Source organism: Equus quagga, chromosome 12 (assembly GCF_021613505.1).
Source record: "Equus quagga isolate Etosha38 chromosome 12, UCLA_HA_Equagga_1.0, whole genome shotgun sequence".
NCBI lineage: Eukaryota > Metazoa > Chordata > Mammalia > Perissodactyla > Equidae > Equus > Equus quagga.
In genome coordinates, this window is record NC_060278.1 from 101,367,354 (window position 1) to 101,391,439 (window position 24,086).

General features: G+C 50.8%; 1 protein-coding gene across 4 annotated transcripts in view; it reads right to left on the reverse strand.

Annotated features, from left to right (window-relative positions):
- Positions 1–14,224: 14,224 nt before the first annotated feature.
- Positions 14,225–24,086, reverse strand: part of ATP9A (ATPase phospholipid transporting 9A (putative)) — a 126,145-nt gene continuing 116,283 nt past the window's right edge. For all 4 annotated transcript variants that reach the window (XM_046678932.1, XM_046678933.1, XM_046678934.1 and 1 more), the window contains exons 25-28: positions 22,687–22,795; positions 21,832–21,889; positions 20,011–20,214; positions 14,225–18,642 (exon numbers count right to left, since the gene is read on the reverse strand). In XM_046678932.1, coding sequence (XP_046534888.1) covers positions 18,506–18,642; positions 20,011–20,214; positions 21,832–21,889; positions 22,687–22,795 — 508 coding nt within the window. In that variant the 3' untranslated portion in view covers positions 14,225–18,505. The remainder of the gene's footprint in view (positions 18,643–20,010; positions 20,215–21,831; positions 21,890–22,686; positions 22,796–24,086) is intronic.

Here is a 24,086-nt window from a genome sequence, read left to right on the forward strand (position 1 = left end):
TCGCTCGCCAGGTCCTGTCACAACGATGAGGAAGCCCAGGAGCGCTGGGAAATCCCGATCAGAAGACATGTGAGCACTGCGAGCAGGGCCCCGGGATGGAGGAACTCAGCCGAACGCTCTTTCCGACTAAGCACCCTGCGATCTTGGGACAGGATCACAGACGGCGTCAGAAACTGGATTCTCCAGAACACAGATGATATTGAGGTTCTTGGGAATCCAAGAGGAATGTTGTCCTGGTTTTCATGAGCCATTTGAAAAAATTCCATCTGCTGTAGTCATGACCCTGTTATATAGTGAAATAATGATACAAATGAGAGAGGGAGAGAGAGGAAGGAAGGAAGGAGGAAGGGGAGGAGGGAGGGAGAAAGGAGGGAGGAAGGAAGGAGGGAGGGGAGGGAGGGAGGAAGGGAGGGAGGAAGGGAGGGAGGAAAGAGGGAGGAAGGAAGGAGGGAGGAAGGAGGGAAGAGGTGTCACGTGACTGAGGCCTAAGCCAATCAGCACAGGGAGATCCCCGGCTGCAGTGATTGGTTCAGGGATGAGCACGTGACAGAGTCAGGGCCAGTGTCATACAAGGCGCCTCCAGCTGGGGTCTGGATGTTCCCTCTTTCCTGCTGGAGGTGAAGCCAGGAGGATGTGGCCCTCATGGCAACAGGAAGGGCAAGCTACAGTCGAGTCAGTGTGGTAAAAGCAGCGCCACTAAGTGAGGAAACCCAGTCCTAGTCACACTGTTTGAACCCCTGAATCCAACGGAGCCTGCAGTCCACCCCTGGACTTTTCAATAATAAACTCCTTCTTTCTACTTAGATCAGTTTGTAAGGTTGCACAGGCCATGGGTTAAATTTAAATTTCAGATAAACAACAAATAGTTTTTTTTAGCATATATATGTCCTATGCAATATTTGGGACGTACTTATGCTAAGAAAATTACTTGTTGTCTATCTGAAATTCAAATTTAACTGGGCATCCTGTGTTTTATCTGACAACCTTACCCGTCGGGGCCAGGTTTGGGATTACTTGAACCCAAGAGCGTCTTAACTGATGGCCGGCCCCATACCCTTCGACAAGGGCGCGGGTACCCGCAGGCCCTGCCTGCCTCCACAGACCAGCCCCGGGGCCCCACATCAGCAACGTGCACGGTCAGCCCGGCGCCCTCCTGCGGACTGTGGTTTCTCCTGTTCGCGAGGACGCCACCTGTGGAAGCAGAGCCGCTGCCCACGCTCCCGTCTGGAAATGCCTGCCGTGCAGCCAGGGCTTGCCGAGCATCCTCTTGCTTGCTCCCCGGGGTGCCATTCCAGGAGAGAGGCACCTACAGGCCTCGTTTGTAAAGGCGGCAACTGAGGCTCAGAGGTTTGGGACTCACACGGCGTCCCACAGCTGATGAGGGCGGAGCCGGGTTTCCTAAGCCCGGGCTCTAGGAATTACACTTCCTAGCGGAGGGACCAGGGAGGCAGCTGCCCCCGAGGACCCCGCGGAGGAAGCCGTGTGGCCGCCCTCTGGGTGGCCTCAGGACGCCTGAGTCACTGCGGCCGGCCGGGACCAGCAGAAAACTCAGCGGGCTCCTTCCCCGAGGGACTGCAAGGGCCTGGGCACAGGGAAAGGGGAGGGACGTGGAACGAGGCGTCCCCAGACGGCCCTGGGAGCCCAGGAAGCCACGGGGCGAGGGCCCGGCCTCCGAATTCCAGCCCTTCCCAGGCCTCTCTCCTCGAGGGCTCCTTACTTTCAACCTCAATTTTGCTTCCTTTTCTCCCTCTGTTGTTGCCACTTCAAAAAATAAATAAATAACGCCAGCCGACAAAGCAAACATCTGGAAAGCTTTGTGGAAAATGGCATCTCGCTCTGAGAACCCACCCTCCCTGGAGTCGGAACGCAAATGCCCATGGGATTTGCAACTGGCCCCCAAATGCTCTCAGAGGACAGACACGGGCCCCTCTGTTCTCCTACCAAAGGCCTGTCTTCGCCCGCCTGGGGTCACGTCCTTCCAAAATCGCCACCACCTCCAGGGGCGTGGCTCCCGACTCCCAGCCCTGACGGTTTCCAGCAGGCTCCTGGAACTCCCTGCCTGACACCCAGGACATCCGCAATCCCATGCCATCAACTTCCCTCCCACTCAGGGCTGTCTTTTCCACTCGGGCAGCCACTGCCTTCCTTATCTCAGACTTACATCTCGTTTCTCCTGACCCATCACAAAAGCCTCTTCTCCCATCGCCAAGCCTCTTCTCCTTCCACTCCAACTGACCCCTCTCCCACCACCAATGCCAAAGATACCTTCCCAAAGAGCAGCTTGGATGATGATATCACTCCCCTGCTCAAGAACCTTCTATGGCTCCCCATTGCCTCTTGAAATAAATACCAGCTTCCTTGTTATGGTGTTAAACCCTCCTGTGATAGACATCTGCTGTTTGGTTTTCCAGCACTTCTCTTCTCTTCTTTTGGTAGCTCCACTCTCGGTTTTCTTGGGGGAAGAGGGAGGAGCCACACACCCCCCCCCCCCCCCCCACTTGGAGTCCCTGAGGTTCAGAGGCTGCCCTCGGTCCCAGATCCAGGAGGGGGTTGTGTGACCCAGGCTGGAATAGCCTACGTTTCCCTGAACACAGGAGTTGGTTCCGGGTTGGCCACGTGAGCCAGGTCAGGCCAACCACAGTCAACCCCAGGTGTCCGGCTGGAACCAGTAAGAAAGAAGGACTCTCTCTCTCTCTCTCTGTTGGGGTTGCCAGGCTGAAAAGACACAAACCAGGAGCTGCTGAGGGTCATCTTGCCAACCCAAGGGGAGAGCCAACTCAGGGGAAAACAGAGCTGTGAGATCAGGAAGGAAGCGGTCTTTAAAATATCTTTAAACATTAAAAGATGTGCGACATCACTAATAGGAAATGCAAGTCAAAACCATAGTGAGACGCCACCTCACACCCATCGGAATGGCTGTTATCAGAGAGACAAGACATAACAAGTGTTGGAGAGGATGTGGAGAAAGGGGAAGCCTCATACACTGCCGGTGGGAATGCAAACTGGTGCAGCCACTAAGGAAAACAGTATAGAGGTTCCTCAAAAAACTAAAAATAGAAATAAATAGAATTAAAAATACCATGTGGTCCAGCTAGCCCACTTGTGGGCATTTATCCAAAGAACAGGAACACACTGACTCAAAGAGATAGCCACCCCCTGTGTACAGTCCTGCTGTTCCTTCGACCCGAACGCCCCCCACACCTCTGCCTGCCGAAACGCTAACTGCCCTTTGAGGTGCTTCTCAAGCAAGCCTCCCCTCCGTGAGAACCAGAGCTGTCTTTCCTGCGCTCTCCGTCCCTCTAGAGTTCTCAGAGAACTCACCACTCCTCCTCGAAGTCTGCTCATTCGTGCACCCCCTGTCCCTTCTCAGACACGGGGCCTCAGGCGACAGGCGACGTCCTCGCTCAGCAGCCTGAGCTCCATGCACAACCCAGAACAGAAGCCCAGCAGAGCATCGCTGTGCTCGCGGCCACCTGGCGAAGCATCGCAAGACGCGCTCACCTGAAGCCTTGATTTTGCGACAGATGCTCTGCCTGCCCCACATCCGTTACCCTATCTTTTCATACCAGTTCCACAGTTTTCCTTTGGGGAGCCGTTCTGTCTCCATTCTCATTCTCACGGCTGAGGCAGAGCTCACCTCACCTCTCTCTGGCCCCAATAATGGCGTGTGACCCGGAGCTGGCCACCAGGGCATCTCACACCCCAGCCTCAGTGATTGTCTCAGGGTTGGACACATGACCAACCACCGAGATCCAAACCCAGAACTTCCTCTGGAGCTGATGAGGAGATGCTCTGTTGGCTGGGACTGGAACACTATTGGGACGTGAGCCTGGGCTGCTGGGGCCACCAGGTGGAAAGGTTCTGCCTGAGAAAGAAGCAAACGTAAAGCAACACAGAGCCAAGAGACAGAGGCAGATGCCTGATATCATCATTCATCCTAGATCCAGCCATGCCTGAAGCTGACCCTTCTCTGTACTTTTTAGGTACATGAGCTGATAAATTCCCAATTAATCAGGCTTCTGTCACTTGCAACCGTGAGTCTCAGCTGATACAAGTTGCAAGTCCTTCTCTCAATCGTAATGCCTAACCCAGAGCACAAGTGGTCCATAAATATTTAGTCATTGATTAACTGAGAGCAGGGCATGCTCTCTGCCTTGTCACTATCCCTTCTCCCCCCACCCCACAACCCCAGCTCTTAATCTAGCTAAGATCTCCCCATCCTTCAAGTCTCAGCTTAACTATGACTCCCAGAAAGACCTTTCCTAACACTCCCAGAAAAAATTAGGTCTCCCCATTAGAAGAAGACCGGAGTCTCCCCTGGGCCTCATAACACCGCAGGCTTTTCCTTCATAGCACTTCTTTTAGCTGGCGATTCCTAATTGCTCGTGAAAGATATGATTCTGTGTCCGTCTCCCCCCAGAACAGCAAACTCCATCAGGTGAGACATCGTCTCCTTGACCACTGCATTCCCAGGGCCAACAGGGAGGCTGGCACACAGCTGGGGTCAGTAGATGGCCCCTGAGTTAATAAATGCACTGACGTCACTCAGGAATCAATGAAGAGAATACGCCTGCCATGTTTCTCAGCCTGAATTAAGGTGGTGGGCCACAGCTCCTATTAGCACCTGGTCCGTTACGGGAGGGTTCCGGGCAGAACCACGTTTGGGAAGGCTTGAAGAGAAATTGTCTCCTTGTGCAACTCCTCAGGGGTATTAGCCTTGAACTTGATCAGAAACCCAACCCAACTTGCGAGTCTTTACTGCAGACCCTTGCCACGCCCTGAAACAAATGTCAAATTTCACACATTTAACGAACTCCATACTTGAAATAATGTGGCCTGTAAAATCTGATTTACACTGCCGTTAAAATTGTTGGTGCCTAAAAAGGAATGTGAAAAGTATATATTTGTGCTTAGAGAAGGAGCTTTTTTTTTCGAGACATTAATTCACTCCAAGGCGTATAAACGTCCCCTAAAGCATTATTTCAATCGCAATATTTCTTTCAGCACCTCAAATTTAGTTACCAACTTTTGAGAAGAGTGGCTGTCTTAGGTCACACGAGAGTGGAAAAGTGCCCCCACGTAATTGTCAGCTCTCTGGAAGGTGAGCGGTGTTGACAGCTGAGCTGGGGACAGCCCCCAACACGCAGAGCTGGGTTTACCTGGCACTGTAATTAAAACCCACTTTAAGTCAACGTGCCTGGCAAGACGATTTTTTTTTTCTTCAATTCAGCCACAATCCTTATTTATTGGACACTACCCCTGGTGTTTCTCTCCTCCCCAGGTTCGGCGCTGGCTCTGGCACGTTTTAGGCAGGTTTGACACCTGGGGTGGCCGAGCTACCCGGCAAGAGACAGGTGGCCTCCCTCTGAGATGCTGCATGGAGCATCTTCATATGAACCAATTTCATAGACACCTTCTGGACCGAAAAGGACACCCTGACCCCCGTTTTCAAGCTTTACTGGCTCAGAGAAGTCTGTCCGACAGAACCCACGATCCTTAGGAGAGAGAAATCCTGGCAGACCGCTCTGGGGTCAGCGGACTGCCACCCCCTCTCCCCGGCTTCAGGAAGAACAGGGGTCAAATCTGATGGGTCGTATCCATTGCCATCTCGCCAGTGATTGGCTTAGGGGTGGGTGTGTATCCCAACACTAGCCAATGAGACGTAAGAGGGACTTTCAGGAGAAGTTTTCAAAGCTCATCAGAAGCGATAGTCTAGAAGAGCACGTCCTTGCTTCTCTAAAGCGCCACCAGAGACCCTGAGTCACCCTGGTGTGGCACTCAGTGCCTTCACTTGACAGTAGGAACTGAAGCCTGGAGGCGTGTCGTCTTGAGCAGGGAGTTCAGCAGCAAAGCTAACATCAGTCACTGTGGTGGACGCGGGTTATTCTCTGGCCCCCAAGCATGCACTTGCCCTTTCTTCTTGGGAAACCGGAAACAGTCCCTTTGGAGAATCACCTCTTCCGCGAGGCGGGCAGTCTGGAGGAACTGTCAATCAAAATACCCTGCCCTGTGACCCAGGCTGGACTCATGAGAGTCTCCCACTAGGACTTCGACTCTCAGGGCGCAAGGTGGGGGTGGGTGCGTGGGGGACAAACCAGCTGGACGTGATTAGAAAAGCTGCAGGGACCTGACCGGAGGCGGAGTCGCTCCTGCGCCCTGCATCCCCAGGGTATCCCGGTTGTCGTCCACTCCAAGCCGATGTTCCCGTCTCTGAGCCGCTCTGCATCCCGGCAATAAATTCCCCTCCCCGTTTCTTGGCTTAACTTGGCCAGGGCTGATTTCGGTTGTGTGGAAACACGGCGCTGTAACTGATACAGAATGACTTTACCTGTTCATGCCCCACGCCAGGCCCTTCCCAAACATCGCCACATTTATTTCTCCCAACAAGTATTAGCAATTAGGGGCTGGGCACATCTATGCTCACACACCCACTTCACAGATGAAAAATCTCAGGCTCAGAGTACAGGATGTGCCCAGCATTTCACAGTTAATCAGCTGCCAGGTCTGAAATTTGTCTCTCGCTCTCCTCATCTGTTAGATGAGTTTATTTCCACTGAACCCACACGGTTACAGCGAGGACTCGACGAGATAACACGAGTGGAAGTGCCTAAGACCCAGCACACACACTCCCATTTGGAAGCCTCTCTGCAGTCTCCTTTTTGAGAGGCATTTCCTGGGCCCAAGGGAAATTCTCTCAAGAATTAAGAGAGCTTTCTCATGGGTCGGTGCAGCTACCAAAAGCCACAGCCCTGGACGTGGAGAAAGAAATCAGGCATACTCGGGAAAGGGAATGTGGCCTGGGGTATGAGCCACATCCTTGGCTGTGGGAATCCATGATCCTGGGATCTGGAGTCTCTCAACGTGACACACAATGGGTCCACTCTCTAAGCTGACCTCAAAAGGTCAGAGAGCAGGAAGCTCTGGCATGAAGGCAGGCTCAGGGAGGGTAAAGAGATGCCTTCCTGCTAGACGATAGTACTCACTTCCTGCCACTCATCAGGGCTGGCCACCATTGCTCTCCTTTCTGTTCCTCAATACACTGAATGCTTCCTGCCACAGGGCATTTGCACGTGCTATTTCCACTGCCTGGAACACTCTTTTCTCACATGTATGAATGCTGGCTCCTTTCAACTTTCAGATTTAAGCTCAAAATCCACCTATTCAAGGACATCCTCCCTGACCACCAAGTCTAAAATAGCCACACCCCCCCTCACCCCCACCCTACTCCGGTCAGTGTCCCTAATGGCATCCTGATGTAGTTTCATCATGGTATTTATCACCGTGAAATGCTGTTGCCTTATCTGTTCACTTCATTTATTGGTTCCACATTTATTGAACACCCACTACGTGCCACCTTTTTCTAGGTACCCAGAATAGCCAATAAGTCAAAGAGCACACAGTTTAGTGGACGATACTGAAAATAATGCTCTCATAGTGCTAAGTAGCTGAGGACCCACACAGCAGGGTAAGGGGCTAGGGAGTGACAGGCTGTCCCGTTCGACGGGGCAGTCAGGGAAGGCCCGAGGAGGGACATCGGACGGAGACCTACATGATGCTTGTTTGTTTCTCCTCCGTCAGGGAGCAGCGGCCAGGAATGTCACATCCACGGGGCCTAGAAGCAGCCTGGCACCCCGTGGGTGCTCGTGGATGTTGAATGGTGCCTCCAGACAGCCGAAGGGCTCTCTTCCCCTCGGGTGACGACAGCCCCACGATGACTCATGGCTCGAGGCCTCTACCCCATCCCAGGCTGACTCTGCTCATAATTAGAAGGTGGGGACAGCCACAATGACAGCAGCTAGAGAATGTGGCTGTTCCCTGGGAAGTGCTGTGTCAGGGAGGGAGGTGAGGAGGGTCCCTGGGAGCCGGACAAATGGAGCATTCATTTGTCATCTTCCTTGGCGTTTCTCAACCCCTCGTGACAGGCCATAAAGGAATGCAGATCACTGGAGAGAAGTCAGGCTGCTGCTTTTACCAGAGCCTTGAAGGGGAAGGTGGAAGTGGATTAGAACTCAGCAGAGGCAGCTGCTTCTAAGACATCAGATCTGAGTTCCAACCCCGGCCCCACCTCTCACCTAGGAGCTGGGTGACCTTGAGCCAGTCCCTGCAGCTCCTAAAGCCCTGCCTGTAGGAAAAATAACAAGTCTCCCTCCCTTCAAAACGAGCCTGTATGGAAAGCACTTTGCATAGAGCCAGAGCTGCTGCTGAACCGAGACCCCACAAACCAGACTAAGAAATGATTTGATGCAAATTAAAACCACAATGAGATACCACAACGCACCCACCAGAGTGGCTAGAATTAGAAATATTGACAATAAAGGTAATGAAACAACAAGCTACAGGTGGGGGAAAAAATTCTGCAAATCACAGAATTGTTGCAAATTCAACAATATACTTATATCCAGCATATATAAAGAACTCTCAGAATTCAACAATAGGAAAACAATCTAATAAAAAAGATAATGGGAAAAAGACATGAACACCTCCCCAAAGAACATATGTGGGCGGCAAATGAGCAACAACAAGACGTTCGATGTCATCAGCCACTAGGAACTTACAATTAAAATCATAAAGAGTTAATACCACACATCCGTTAGGAGAGGCTAGAAGAAAAGTACTGACAATGCCAAATGCTGACGAGGATGTGGAACAACTGGAACTCTCATGCGTTGCTGCTGTGGAATGAAAAACTGGTACAGCTACAGGTTTTTTTAAGTGTTAGTGAGACATAAGTTACATACTGTAACATTCGCCCATTTAAAGTATAAAAATTAAATGGTTTTTAGTGTATCTACAGGTTTAGTAACCATTTCATGATGTAATTTTAGAACATTTTCATCGCTCCCCCCCCAAAAAACCCTGGACCCATTAGCAATCATCCCTTATTCCCCCTCTCTTCCCCAGCCCTGGGCAACCATGAATCTGCTTTGTGCTTCTATAGATTCGTCTGTTCGGGACATTTCCTATAAATGGAGTCATTCTATATGTGGTCTATAGCACCTGGCTTCTTTCACTTAGCATAACATTTTCAAGGTCCATCCATGTCATAACATGTATCAGGACTCTATTCCTTTTCGTGGGTGAATACTACTCCCTGTATGGATATACCACATTTTGTTTACCCACTCCTCAGTTGATGGACACTTGAGTTGTTTCCACTTTTTTGGCTACTATGAATGGTGCTGCTGTGAACACTTGTGTTGCTGTGTGGGCCTGGTCAACCTCGGCCTCTCTCAGCGATGCTTTTCTCATCTGCAGAAGGGGGCTAATAACACCTCCTCACAGCATTAGGAGGAGCACGTGGAAAAGCACTTTGCAGCTGTAAAATGCCACAACAAGGCAGGGCCCACTTTTTTCCATGAGGTTCCTGAATCTTCCAGAATCCACTCTTAAACCTCAGTGACTTAATGCCTTTGAACGGGACACTTAAAAATGGTTAAAATGGTAAATTTTATGTTATGTATATTTTACCACAATGAAAAAAGCCCCTTGAAGTCACAAAGGTTTACTGAGCCCCAACCACGGGCCAGGCCTTGGACTGGCTAAGGACAAAGCCAGAGGTCAGTTCCTCCCAAGCTGCCCCTCCAGATCCTATAAGAGCACTGCCCACGTTGGCGCCCGCCACCTCTGCCCCACCACTTCTCTCACACCTCATGGTTTATTTCTCTAAACTCAAGCAAATTTGGCCTTCTATTGTATTAATTTTTTACAAGAGAACAAATAGAACTTGTAGGCGTGTAGAAAGATTCAAGGTGGGGTACCACCTCTGCCCCCAAACTTTGAAATCTTCTAAGAACTCTATCCAGATGGGTGACATCAGTGTTTGGAGAAAACACGCACATGAACCCATTTCTACGAAGGACTTTTTTTTTTTTTAGGAAGATTAGCGCTTAGCTAACATCTGCTTCCAATCCTCCTCTTTTTTGCTGAGGAAGACTGGCCCTGAGCTAACATCTGTGCCCATCTTCCTCTACTTTGTATGTGGGATGCTGCCACAGCATGGCTTAACAAGCAGTGTATACGTCCACACGCGGGATCTGAACCCGAGAACCTCAGGCGGTGAAGCAGAACCTGCGAACTTAACCGCTGCACCACCAGGCCAGCCCCTACAAAGATCTTTTTGAGCTAGGGGGAGATGATGCCCCCTCCTTCTGCACCCTGCCCTCTGCTCAGAGGTCTCGAGTGATGACAACAGCTGCCATCTTTGCCTCTGCACCGTCACCAGTGCCGATCCTCACAAGCGGCGTTCTCAGCCTGATGACACGCAAGGAACCGAATCTCAGAGAACTTAAGGAATCAGCCCCATATCAGTAAATATGGGCTCGGTCAAAGCAAGTCTGTTTCGACTCCAGCTGAGTCCATGGCATGTTGCCCCATGCCAGCCCCCTCCCCAAATTCCAGAACGTTCCTTAAAATGATATTGCATACATTTCTACTCCCACCCCCCATTGGGGCCTAGGATGGTCGTGCTTTTTCTTGGTGTCTTCCTCGAGCATGAGGCCATTTTAGAGCAAAAGTGCCCACGTCGGCATAAGTCTGCCTGGCGAGCGGGTTTTCTCAGGCCTGATTTTCTCTAATTCTGGTGGTGATGAGCTGCCTAATAAAATTATGCTAAATTATGTGCATAGAGAGCGGCATCTTATACTCTAATTATTGGCCTCGTCTTTGAAGAATTCCTGTGCAATTTCCAGGGTAATCAACTCACCTCTCTCTTTAGGCTGATTAATCGTTTGAGCCAATTGAACCCCGCCCCCCAGCCCCGCTGGAATCAACAGGACCCTGGATGTCATTAGCTGCTCCAATTGCCTTTTAAAAAATCTGTTTCGCATAAGAGGACAAATGAGAATGAGTATTTGCCCATCTTTAAGACACTAACCACATTCTTTCGCACAGCCTGTTCTTGTTACTACTTCTCTCTCCGGGAGGAATCTGAACGCAGCCTGGGCTCCTGCAGTTCAGGACTGCAGAAGGCTCCGTCTTCAAACCTGACCCGCGTGGGCCTGTTCTGGAAATGCGGCAGCTTTGAAGAAGCAACCCAGTTACTTTTTCTCCACCTGCTCTCCCTCGACACTCACCTCCCAATTCTTAGGTGGCCTGCTTTCCAGGACTCGAGAAGGAACTGTCCCCTCCGGCAGCTGTGCCCCCAGTAGAACAGAGACCCTTGGTAGCATTTGCTGGAAAAGCAAGGAGAAACTTCCTCCACGGGCTGGCTTCTCATCCCCTTTATTTAATGGTTAGCGTCATTCATGCCAATAAAATCACATGTAAATACCAGGCAGGGAGCCCGCGATTCCAATGGGAGGGGGCTTGCCAGAGCCCCCTCGGGACACTGAGGCGGAAGTGAGAACAGGCTGGAGTGGGTCAGTGAGGCGGAGTAGAAGGGAGGGAGCAAGATGGGGCCCTGGGACACAGGTCAACTACATTGAGCTGCTTTAGTAACACTTGCTCGGTGCTCATCCAGGACTGGGCAGCCTGACTCCAGGGTCTGTGGGCCCTACCTACCTCCCTGCCCTCATCTCCTCCATGCTCCCCATGGTCTTAGCGCTCTAGCCATGTGCCCCGCTTTCCGTTCCTCCAATATGCCCAGCCTCTCCTACCCCAGGGCCTTTGCACACTCCACTGCCTGAACATCACTTCCCCCAGAGCTTTCCACAGCTCCCTCCTCTCATCCTTCTGGCTTCTGCTCCAGTGGCCCCCATCACTTTCTCTTACCCGATGTCGCTCTCTGCCTACCCCTCGTCCTGCTTTGTCTTCAGAGGATAGCAGAGTCTGTGTCTGTTTGTCTGTTGTCTCTCACACCCATGGAAGAATATCATCACCCTCAGGGCAGAGACATTACGCCTCCAGCCCAAAGAACTGCACCCGACACACAGAAGGCACTCAGTAAATATTTAATGAATGAATTAATGAAAACGTCAGCATATTTCACACAATTCCTATTCCTCTTTCTCTTTCTGGATTCTGCAATCTTTCTTGAAGGGAAAAATATATATTCCTGAGCTTATCTGGACCCCATAAAAGAAAAAAATGTTTTTCTCTTAAATCTCTTGAAATTGGGCAGCAGAGACCCGGAACACCAAGTTCTGAGTGTGAGTCAACAGAGCCCGCAGGCTGGGTTCTAGAAACGAGACCTGGCTGGTCATAGAGCACAGACTGTGGGGCCGGTGACGTCACATGTGACTCAGTTACCCCAAATTTTAGGGGGAACCCGTTTAAACTCAAAACTTCAGCATGGAAAGCAGAGGGTGGCTTGGCTGTGGCATTCCTACGAGAAGGCAGGCTTTCTGAAAAGATGCTACGTCGCAGATAACTCATCCACAAAGGGGGGGCGGTGGGGCAGGAGGAAAGGGAGAAACCCCAGGATCGGGCGTGTTTCTCTGCTGAGGCTTCGATGAAAACTGATCCCGGAGTGCGTGATCCTCCAAAAATCCACCAGCCCCCAAAGTGCTTCAGTTACCCCTCCGACCACAGCCACATGGAGAACGAAATTAAACCCCACGGAAAGATTTGACTTTTTCAACATTATGCAATGTTTGGGTGAAAAAAAGGGGGGGGATATCAGAAAAAAACCTCATCTTTTTCCCAGAGTTTAGCAAAGCTATTTCTAGCTTTTAATGATACATTTCACCATCACTTCATGGGCAGTTTTCAGAGGCGCGAGGGCGGGGCCGTCCTGTTATGTAACCCATTTAAAGTCGGAAATTAGCGAGTTCTGAATGAATCCTGTTACTGTGCTCCCAGCTCTGGAAAGTGTGGAGCGACATCAGTTCTATTTTGAGGTGAGCAAATCCATCATTTATAGATCTCCTCACAAATACCGCAGGGTTTCGTGTCACCCTGAAAAGTTTCATAACAAAAACAGCTGAAGTACTTGGGGTGTTGGAACATTTAGTCTCAAAACCTTATTAGTCTGAACAGTGAGCAGGGCCAGCCTTCCCAGCGGCCAATTATTCAAAAATGCAAATACCCAAGATCAAATAAATATTCATCTCCATGCCCCCCCACCATTTTTTTTTCAAGTCCTGCAAAACAGTCTGGTCAACAACATAAAAAGAAATGTCTGTTTCTAACGGAGCCGTTGGCCATGAAATAAATTCTGAAGGACTTGAAACCGGCTGAATGTGCTCGGGCTGCCTGATTCTTGAAAACAGGAAACAGGAGCGTCTTCCAATCCCCCAGCCCCCCCCAGCGGCGGAACGGAGGAGCAACTGCGCGGTCCTGGGACCTCACAGCAGGCAGCGGTCAGACCCGACACCGATAGCACGTGTTTAAGGAAACGTGCTGTTCATCAGCGGCTCTTGAACCCAATCCCCAGAGCTGAGAGCACGTCCCCGACCTGCCCAGGGCAGCCCCTGTTGATGGAGACACAGCTAATTTACAATTCACTTCTTAATCGATAAACTGAGAATCGCCTCTCCATTGAAAGCCAGGGAGAGGGAATCAGTGGCTACTAATTAAAACATCTGGCCAGTTGGATGCGTAACTGGCTTTCTGCGACAGGAGTTCGGACTGCTGGGCTCTTTCGGAAATGGAGACAGACTCTTACAAACGGTAAAAGCAACACGTGCAGATTCTATTAGGGTTTCTCAACCTCGACATTTTGACTTTGGGGCTAGATGATCCTTTGTTGTGAGCGCTGTCCTGTGTGTTGCAGGCTGTCCTGCAGCCTCGCGGGGCTGTCCTCATTAGACGCCAGCAGAGTCGTGTCCCCCACCCCAGTTGTGGCAACCCCAAAATGACAGCAGACACGGCCACATGTCCCCTGGGGGACAAAATCACCCCCGGTTGAGAGTCACTGGATTAAGTAACTAAAACGAAGTGTCCTCTGCTTCCTACACGACAGCTTAAAAAGCTCTTTTGCCTAAAACTTAAGTGGCTGCACTCCTAAATCTTCCACCACTTGATGAAAAGAAAAAGTATCCAAAGTGATCAAGGATGGTGTATAAATAAAATGTGAATCATAAAATGTTTTTCATGTTTTTTTCTATTTATACCAATCACTTTTTGAAATTCTGACATGTCTGGAATAGACAACAGTACAGAATAATAAATAATGCATGGATTTTTTTTTTTTTTTGCTGAAATCAAATTTTTTTAACTGGAGGAAAAGCTATTTACATTTTATGTGCCATGAGATCCACACAAAATAGGAGCATTCTAATAAAAAGCCCTCATTTTGACACCAGAATTCATGTTCCTGCACAAATTAAAATGACCCCCGAAGGCATAAAGCACACAAGCTTTATTGGGCAACAGCGACGGCGCAGGCTGGCAGACAATGAAAGGAGAACCACTCAGAAACACGCGGGATCACATGTGTGTCATCACAGGATCGAGAATTTAAATCATCTGGGAATTCCTGCTAAATTAAAGCATACTGCACCACAGCTTTCCTCTAATCAAAACGCGCTGGCCTGGGGAACATTTGCAGCGAGGATGACATAGAAAGAGATCCACTAACGAGGAAGTCATGGAAGCCTGGATGGGTTTACAGTCAGCCCCAGTGCAACAAAGTAACAAATTAGCCACGATTTTTTTGCAAATACCACGCCCCCAACATGCCCCCCACAAACACAGTATTCACTGACATCGCCCAGCGACATTAACAGCCGGTGCCTCCAACCACGCTGGGATGGGGAGACAGACCCACAGGTAGGCGACGCGGCTTCCGCATGCGAAGATGCTACGGGACTCAAGGTGTCAGCATCGCTCACACAGTGGTATGCTTTTCAATTCCCTTCAGAAACATAATACATATTTTTTCCAGGATGAACTGGACATAATTAATGGAAATATTTCCTAAGAAGTGCATATAAATGACAAAAAGCTTTACATTAAAAGGGGGGGAAGAAATAAAATCTGTCGTATTTACAAAGCTCCTGGTATATTTTTTAAAGAAAACAAAGCCAGGAGTGATAGGATTTTAATGCAATGAAAACCAAATATCTCTTCAAAAAACTTGAGATGACATCATACCCTCACACACACACATTTCAAACACAAAAAAGGTCAAAGATAAAAATGGCTGACAGGTGTTTGCCTTAAATAGGATGGAGCTGAGGAACACACAGGTCCCACCTGCAATTTTGGCAAAGATTTAAAATGCTGCCCCATAAAGGCGTGAAGGCGGTCCCGTCCCCACCCCCGTAAAAACAAAACAAAGGATAAAAACAAAAGTCTAGAGGAAGAAAAACAGGCAGGATCGTGTCAATTTTCAATGAGCACAAAACCCAAAATACATTCAAAAGTGTTGTCAGTATAAGCTAAATTTTCAGCAGAAAACATACTGGGGAAAGGGCAAGCAGACGGCGGCATTTAATACACTGCTACAAAATGGGAAGCGAGTCAGGATCTGGATATAATAATGCTCAAAGTGGGAGGAGTCCCAGCTCTCGGCCTCCTGGCCCCAGGGGGCTGTAAACAGGTGGTCCACGCCAATGTCAGGATGCTCCCTGGGACGCCCCCCTCGCAGCCCTGCGGCACGGTCCCCTGCCCCAGGCAGCCCTGTCGGCTCAGCCAGCCCCACCTAGCACCATAGGCGACACCCACGTGCACGTGCATGCTCGCAAAATTCGAATCAAAGCTGTCGGATATAAGAGATTAATGAAGACGGAGAAGCTTGTCCGGTCATTTTCTTACAGAAAGGAAGGAAGGAAGGAAGCGAAAAAAGAGAAACCAGACAGATCCCACTCTCCCCACGCACACACAACCATCATCAAAAGACAGCATAAAAATAACCATAAAAGAATAAAAGTGCTGACTCTGACAGAAATACCTAGTGTTGTCGGAGGACAGGAGGAGTCGTAATCTTTAAGGAAAAGGGTTTAAACAGTGCTGTGTACCATGGGGCCTCTGACTTCAAATTAAATGGGCTGTTGGGGACCCTGGTCCCACGGAGTTTCAAGGCCAGGGGAAGGTGTCGACAGAGCTAAGTTCTTTCCAGATCGGTGAACCCAGAACAAGGTCAACGGAATCCTTGCGTGGAAGGTTCATGAACTCAGGGCTTTCCTGGAAAATAGCTCGGGTCTGTAATTCATTTCTTTGCCCTCTCCTCACAACTCAGACATCCCGGGAAGCGCCCGCGTGGCCCTGGGTCTCTGCCGAGATCACAATCTGAGCACAGTCAGGATGGTGGGCTCTCAACCCACTGGATGCTCCTGCTCTCGGGCCGTCCAGAGTTTCAGAAGCAGGCGTGTTCATTTCTAGACCCTCGAGGACCCCAGCGGGCGGTGTGAGCAGGCTGTCCACTGACGGGGGCTTCTACGTGGTGGTCTCCACGTGCCTTTTGGTCCTCTTGCCCTTGAAGGCCTCCGCCAAAGTGTGATGGAGACAACGGGACAAGGTTTGCTGACGGCACTGACGAGCCCCTTCGACTGGCAGGCATGGCTTCTTCCGCCCCTCTGAGAACCTTTCTCCCTGCGAGAGCTCAAGCAGCATCTTAGGTGTTGACTTTAAAAGGCAACTCACACGCCTCCATCACCTGGGAATTAAGGGGAGGACCAAAGAGACCAGATTCATCCCCTGTATCTCCTGGAAACGTACAATTTCCCAACAAGGATTCCACCAGACCTCCGTGCAGGAGCCGTCTCCTGGCTGTGAACAAGGCCGGGCTCAGGGTTTGCCACCTCAGAGTGGAATCACCTTTGGTCTTCCACTTTTACAGGCTGACTTCCAGGAAGACAGACTGGGGCGCAAAAGCACCGAGCACAACTTTCTCCCCCTCCCCGTTTGAAACGACATCAGTCCTCAGGGTGAAGAGGTGAGAGCGCTTCCCTTTACAAAAGTCTCGCACAAAGACCCCAGAGTCCTAAAGAACCAGTCGTTCAACAAACATTGGTTTTCTGTCGACGTTTTCTGTATGGCAGAAATGGCTGGAAGAAACGGGGAATTCCTGCAAAATTGCAGAATCTTAAAACAAAACAGAAGTGATGTCAATAGCCAGTTTACCAGAGCCTGCAAATTACTGTCATTCTGTAAAGTTTTAAAAGGGCAACATAAATCTCTGAGCATATCAAGAGTGCTCCCAAGGCAAGGGACCGTCTGCTCCTCGTGTCCCCGACTCTCTCGGAGCAGCGGGCGGCAACCAGGCTGGAACGTACATCTCTGAAGCACACGAAGAATCAGGCTGAAGGGTTTGTACTCATAAAGGATTAATCGCAAATCTAAGATACAGACACAGTCAGCTCTTGAAGATCTACCCACGGGAGCCTTCTGGCACGCATATGTGGCCGCTGCATGAAGTGACTGGAAAACCCAAGAATGCCTTGCCCTGCCACGTCCAGTGCTTGCAAACTCCCTTCTTCCTCTGAAACGAGAGGCCACGGCTTTAGAAGAAACACACACGCATGCACTCCCTCCTGGTGGGGGAGGCATCTCCACGACCGGCTGCCTTTCAGCAAGTTCTCCTTGAAATCCGCAGGCAGGAGGGAGCCCAGACCCCAAAGCTGACGCCCGGGCCTCCTCCCACCCGGCTCCTTGCTCAAAGCTGCCACCAATGAGCGGCAATGCGCTAAGATGCCTCTGCCTTTGTCATTTCGTCCTCAATAATTCCTCCTAACAGAGAACAGATTTCTGCGGAAGTAAAGAGCGCCATTGCTGACTTTTCCACTTCGGACTCGGAGCGTGAGAGCCACATGTGCCACGTCGTCTAAAGAATTAGTGGAGTCTCTCATCTCACTGGTGATGCATTCGGGGGCCGCTCAGCGGCACGTTTCCTGCCGGAACAACTCTGCTGGAAATTTCCGAGGGTGTCATCAGAGAGCCACAGGCTTTCTAATCATCATCAGGTCCGAGCACACCTTTGAAATTCTGTTACAAGGCGGCAGGTGACGTGAACTCCAGCGCTGCAGATGCTCAACCAGACACAGGGTAACACACGGATTTACGGCCCGCTCCCCCGCCCCCATCTGCTTTCTGTAATCCTCGGAGCCCGGGGCAGCTTCGATGAGCAGGGCTGCCTGAGAGAGGATATCTAGCATTTCCACATTGAGGCTGCTGTTCACGTAACTTTTTACCAAATGTCACTGTCTTTTCCCCCAAACCTACACCAAGAGCTTTACATTTCTCTGAAACCAGTTTTTAAGAGCAAGAAAGATGTAAAGAGTACACACACACATTCAGATTGTTCAAAAAAAATAAAAACATAACCCTTCTACAATCTTCACCTAGACAGAAATTATCATCACAGGACAATGAAATTCAAGTCATAGGAAGTTTGCACGGTGACCCATACGGAACCCTCTAGGCCAAGCCGTCAGTCTCAACACAGTCACATTCACTCCGACGGGAATCACCAAGGGTTCACACAGGCCCGAGAGGCAGCCTTGAGCAACCTCCCTCCGGTTTATTCGGTGTCAGGACTCCACGGACGCGCAGAGCCCCTTTGGGTCAAAACTGCACATGTTAGCAATTACTGCAAAATCCACAGGGGGCGGTTAATACAAGTCGAACTTGAACTTGTCCATCAGGAAAGCACAGAGACCGGGGTCCCCTCCAGCGAGCGTACCGCCTACGACGTGAGCTTGGAGTAGCTGGGAGGGGAGAACCGTCTTCGCAGGTACTTGAGGACGTAGAGTGGGAGGCAGCTGACCAGCGTGATAACAGAGACTTTCCACAAGAAGGACAACGTGGCAATGAAGTACACATCTGCAAGCAAACCAGAAGACAGTGTGACGAGCGGGGCAGTGTTCCAGACGCCACGTGCAGTCCAGAAACAGCCGCCACAGCCTTCAAAGGGCACGCTGTCTCACGTCACCCGCGCCCGGGCTGCCAGCATTGGCTTCTTTCCTCTATCCCAAGGGGATGTGCTCTGGGCTAAGAACACAGGAGGGCGGTCAGCTCCACTGCCCTCGCTCCCTCCTCCTCTCTGACCTGTTTCTGGAGCTTCCCGTATTCAGTGAAAAGCTATTTTCAACAACTAAGGAAAGAAAACTATGGGAAAAAGAAAACTCTTCCTGGTGTTTTTGATTTGGAACCTGACAGGTGGAGTTCGTCTTCCTAAACCCGGCCACTGGACAGCAGAAAGTGACACGTGAACACACGTTTCTGCTTCCCAGGAACTTTCTCTCTCTCTCCATGATGGTCACACAAAGCCAGGAGACGGATCTGAGGGTCGTGCAATGCGGGCTGAGACCCCCTTGTCAGAAACAGCCTAACCTCAGGGGCTCTGACCCCAGGACAGGAGCGCTCGCTTTTCTGCTGCAGGACAGTAAACCCTGCAGTTACGAGGTTTTTGTGAGAGAGGTGCGACAGCTTGTGGTTTTAAACAGTACATAGAGCAGATGCCACAGTCACACCTTCCCCACTTCCTGAGCATAGGATGGGGAAAATGCAGCCAGCCCTGATAAAGTACCTACTAAGAGCCAGACCAAGGGCCCAGCATGTGCTGCTCGCCCAGCTCTGTGGCTGGTCCACGTCTAAGGAGACCGACCGCAGCTTCCCGACGGCAGAGCTCACGTCTGCTGAGCCTCTGTGACCCCCCCAGGCCTCAGCCATCAAGCACATAGTAGGTGCTCAAAAAACCCACTCTGAGAGACTTTGGGGACAAGTGCGAAACTGTCCTAAAACTTCACTTTTCAAAAAGATCACAGTCCTCTTATCTTTTCCAAAACCTTCTTAAGGAGCATTTGCTGATAAGTAAGAGACATCATCAAAGATGCTTTCAGGGAAAGGCATAATTCCTCAACTGAATGATCATGAAAAGTCCTGCGGGACTATCATCATCTGTGAGCAGGACCTGGATACCTGACACCCCCACAGTGGCACGGAGTCCAGCACAGGGGCCGGCTCCCTGGAGAAACCCCCCAGGGTCCTTGCTGAAGCAAATGAATCGCCTTCTAAGCCAGTTAGCACGGGGTGGTTTCAAAAGCGGATCTACTGGATGGCGCCCGACAGCCTCAGGTCCAGGCGGCTGACTCACAAACGCCCCTCGTGCGGGCTGGGGAAGCTGCCTTCCTTCCCAGCTGCTGAGAGCTCTGGACCTGATGGACGGGCTTTAAAGGCAGGGGGTCTTACCGATGAATTCGTGCAGGAACACCAGGGAGGCAATGTAGCAGGCCAGGCTGAGCAGCTCGGCCACGGTCATGAGCCAGTGCCAGGTCTGGATGGTCAGGGCCACCATCAGCAGCTCGGTGAGGATGAGCGATGTGAAGGAAATCGCCACGATGTGCACGAATTCCGACTCAAACAGCAGCAGCGCCCCGTACATGATGGTGCTCCCTGGGAAGGCAGAGGGCAGCCGGGTGGGCAGGGGCCCGCGGCCCCCATGCAGCCCTCTCCGCTGGGAGCGACACCGCCCACACTCCCCACCCAAGGTGCACTCTGCGGGCCCTCCTTCACTCCTTTTTTGTTTTTTCCATTTAGACGTGAAAGGTGCCACTTGTTAAATGAGGTTAACAAGTGGTACTTTATGCATGTTTTAAAGAGAGGTGTCCCATTCTAGTTTTTCCTACCTTCTCTTTTGACCTTATAGAACAAAGAGTCTCTAACTGCGGGGTGGGGGGGAGAGGGAAAGAGGAAAAAAGGAAGAGAAACTGAGAGAAAAAGTAACCACCGGGAGCAGGTGGAACAAGAAATAGAAATTTAAATATATTATTTAAAATGATACAGACAGTCAGTCACAAAAAGACAAATACTATATGAGTCCACTTATAGAGGAAGGCACCTAAAGCGATCAAATTCATAGTCACAAAGCAGCCTGGTGGTTGCCAGGGTGCAGGGCTAGGGAAAGAGGAGCTCATGGCATGGCTGCAGTTTCAGTTAGCAAGATGAAAGAGTTCCAGAGATCCGTCTCACAGCGACGTGAGCATGCTGAGCGCTACTGAGCTGTATACTTAAAAACGGTTAAGATGGTAAATTTTGTTATGTGTTTTTTGCCACACACACAAAATGATACAGGGAGCCAAGGGAGCCACTCAAAGAATTACGCGCCTCGACTGAGCAGAGAGAGGACGGCTGGGGCGGGTACAGACGAGTCCACTGTCATCTGGCACGGCAGGAACTGGATGGAGAATGCCTCTCGTTGATCGAAAATACTAGCAGCAGGAGCAGATTACTTAAAAGCGGGGCCAGGAGACCCTAAACCCACCAACTCCTCAAGCGCCCGCCTATCCTACGAGGGTTGCGGCTGGAGGGGGCGGAATGCAGCGCCACAGCTGGCTAGGAACTTCCGGCGGGATCTCCTTCCTTTAACCAGGTACGTTACACTGCTCAAAAAGACCCCCTGGAAGTTTTTAGTGAGAATTTAGCCTCCTGCCAACAAAGGGAACAGCCTCTAACCTTTTGATGGCCCATCTCAACAGTAAGAAACACTAAGAAGGAGCCCCCGATACACAATGCGTGTTTGTAAATTATACACGTGTGCCTGTGCAGACACAGAGAGACATCGGGACCTGCAAATATATCATGTGCATTATGAAACATACATAAAAGCAGAAATGCTAAAAGGAGTGAAGAAAAAATAAATACAGAGGATCTGACGTTCTCTTCCCGTGCCCCCATCAGTGCCTCACAAAGCCTCTGCAGTCTGAGGGACCTTCCCAGAGGCCACTGAGGTAAATACGCTTTTCAAAAACTGCAACTTGACCTCAGGAGAGGTGTCAGAACATTCCAGAAAGCAACTGCCTGTTGTCACAACAGCTCAAACACAGGTTTTGATCAGTGCTAGTTAAACTCCTCTCTGACCTCATCTCATTCAGCGTGTGGCCCCACGGCGCTGGGTGCTCCCGCCCTTGGAACACGCCTTGCAGGGTCTCCAGCTTCTTGTCTTCGTGACCTACAGTCAAGCTGACCCTTGGGTCAACGCCAGAGCACAACAGGTGGCCTCCCCTTCCTTACCTTGATAGATGCTAATCAAAACCCATATTAAGAATGTCTTGTAGGACAACGGCCGTCCCTAAAGGAGAGAGAGAAAGAGCAGGTTACCACGCGTGGCTCACCCGGTGTGCCGGCTGCCTTCACACTAATCTTCCAGCAGCCGGACAAGGCAACCTGCCTGTCTGCATAAAAAAAGAGGCTTATGAGCCAGCCCTGATGGCCTAGTGGTGAAGGTTCGGTGCTCTCACTACTTCGGCAGCCCAGGTTTGGTTCCCGGTCGCAGAACCATACTACCTATCTGTCTGTTGCCATGCTGTGCCAGCAGCTCACATAGAAGAACCAGAAGGACTTACAACTATGTACTGGGGCTTTGGGGAGGGGAAAAAAAATAAGAGGAAGATTGGCAACAGATGTTAGCTCAGGGCGAATCTTCTCCAGCAAAAAAAAAAAAAAAAAAACCAAAAAAAACGGCTGCTTACACATATCTGAATACATTTGAGAAATTACGCCTTTTAAAGAGAATTAGATAGGAATAACTCTGTCCTTTCATAAAAACTCCTTGAGGACAAAGAAATGAAATTACACACACACACATTTTTTAGAAGCATACACAAGAACATTTCTAGGCACAGACACAAGTTGCAGCTGCAAAAACTAACTGTCAGCGGCTTTTTAAAAAGTCGTTAGTTTGTTTTCAGTTCATACATTACTGTACGGTTATAATATTCTTTACATGTGTATATATTACTTTTTTAAGAAAAAAAATAAACTCCCACGCCTTCCTGCCCAAAGCCACCAGATCAAGTGCGATCCTATCAGACATGGAGCGTCTGTGACACAGACGGCGGCGGGGCCAGGAGAAGGGAGCTGGCGAACCTTGAGGAGATCCTTGTAGAGCTCGGGGTACAGCATGGCCACTTCCGACTTCACGTCTTTGTCCAGGACCAGAGAAAATACGGGAAACATGGTGTAGATGGTGGAGTACCTAGGCGAGAAGGCAACCCCGGATGAGACCCCGCCGTGGAACGTGAGCAACGTGCTCCGCCAGCCTCTGGAGCCCACCTTCCATCCATCATTCAGCAGCTGTCCACTGATGCACCAGGGCGGGCTGTAAGCACTGAGATTCAAGACGAGGAGCAGACAGGAATGTCTGCCCTCAGGGAGCCTTCGTGTTAGTCAGTGAGTCGATAAACAAATTCAGGATACTGTACCGTGTGTCGGAGGTAAGTGTCAAGGAGGAAAATATAATGGGAAGGGGGAACAGACACGGGGGTGGTGCAATTTTAGAGAAGGTGGCCAAGGGACGTGACATTTGCATACCCACCCCGGTGAGGGGAGGGGACAGCCACACCAAGAGCAGAAGGAAGAGCATCCCAGGCAGAGGAAACAGCGAGTGCAAAGGCCCCGGGGTGCAAGTGCGTCTGTCCTGTTTGAAGAACGGCAAGGTGGCCAGTGTGGCTGGGGTTGAGTGGGTGAGGGTGTGAGATGAGGAGATGCAAGCCGAGAGGGAAGAGGGGCCAGAGCATGGAAGGCCACCTGGAGGGCGGCTCAGGGAACCTCTGGCTATATTCTGGCACATTCTTTCACTCATCCAAGACCTAACAAAAGACAGTCCATTTTTCCAATGAGAAGCAGGCAGAATTCCAGCGCCTCCTCTCAGGCTGAACGTGCAAAGCATGAAAGGATGGAAGGCATACTCGGGAAGACTCTCCCCTGGGACAGCCGGCTTTTCTCTGCTTCCTGCCTCTCTGCAACCAGCTGTGTGCTCTGCGAGCATCTCCATCAAAGCACATGGTAGCCAAACTCCACCCACCTGGGTAAGCAAAGACTGGGTGCCCTGGCTGACAAGGTCAAAGGGCATGGGGGTGGGCGGACAGCTGCAGATGTCCCCGTGACATCCTCGCAGGTCAGCGGCACGCAGCGGTCAAGCTGTATTAGGTGCGCCCCCCAAGAGAGCAGGGCACTGGCCCACCTCGAGGCCCGACAGCGGGAGGTCCTACTGGGGTCCCTGCAGCAGGCGGAACCCTGCAGATCCCCTCTTTCACTTCTCCTAAGACCCAGTGAAATTGCTGGGCCTGGAACCTTCACTCTTGTCTTTACTGCCCGTCAGCCCATCACCTCGGACCCTCGCGAGCGAGCACTCCATCACCAGCGCCCAGCGGCCCAGCGCCACGGGCCACACAGAGTGGACCCTACTTCCTCCACCTGGTTAAGGGCTCGCCAGTTCAAAAACGTGTTAATTCCAGAAGGTTCTAAACTGCACTGCTGGGCCTGCC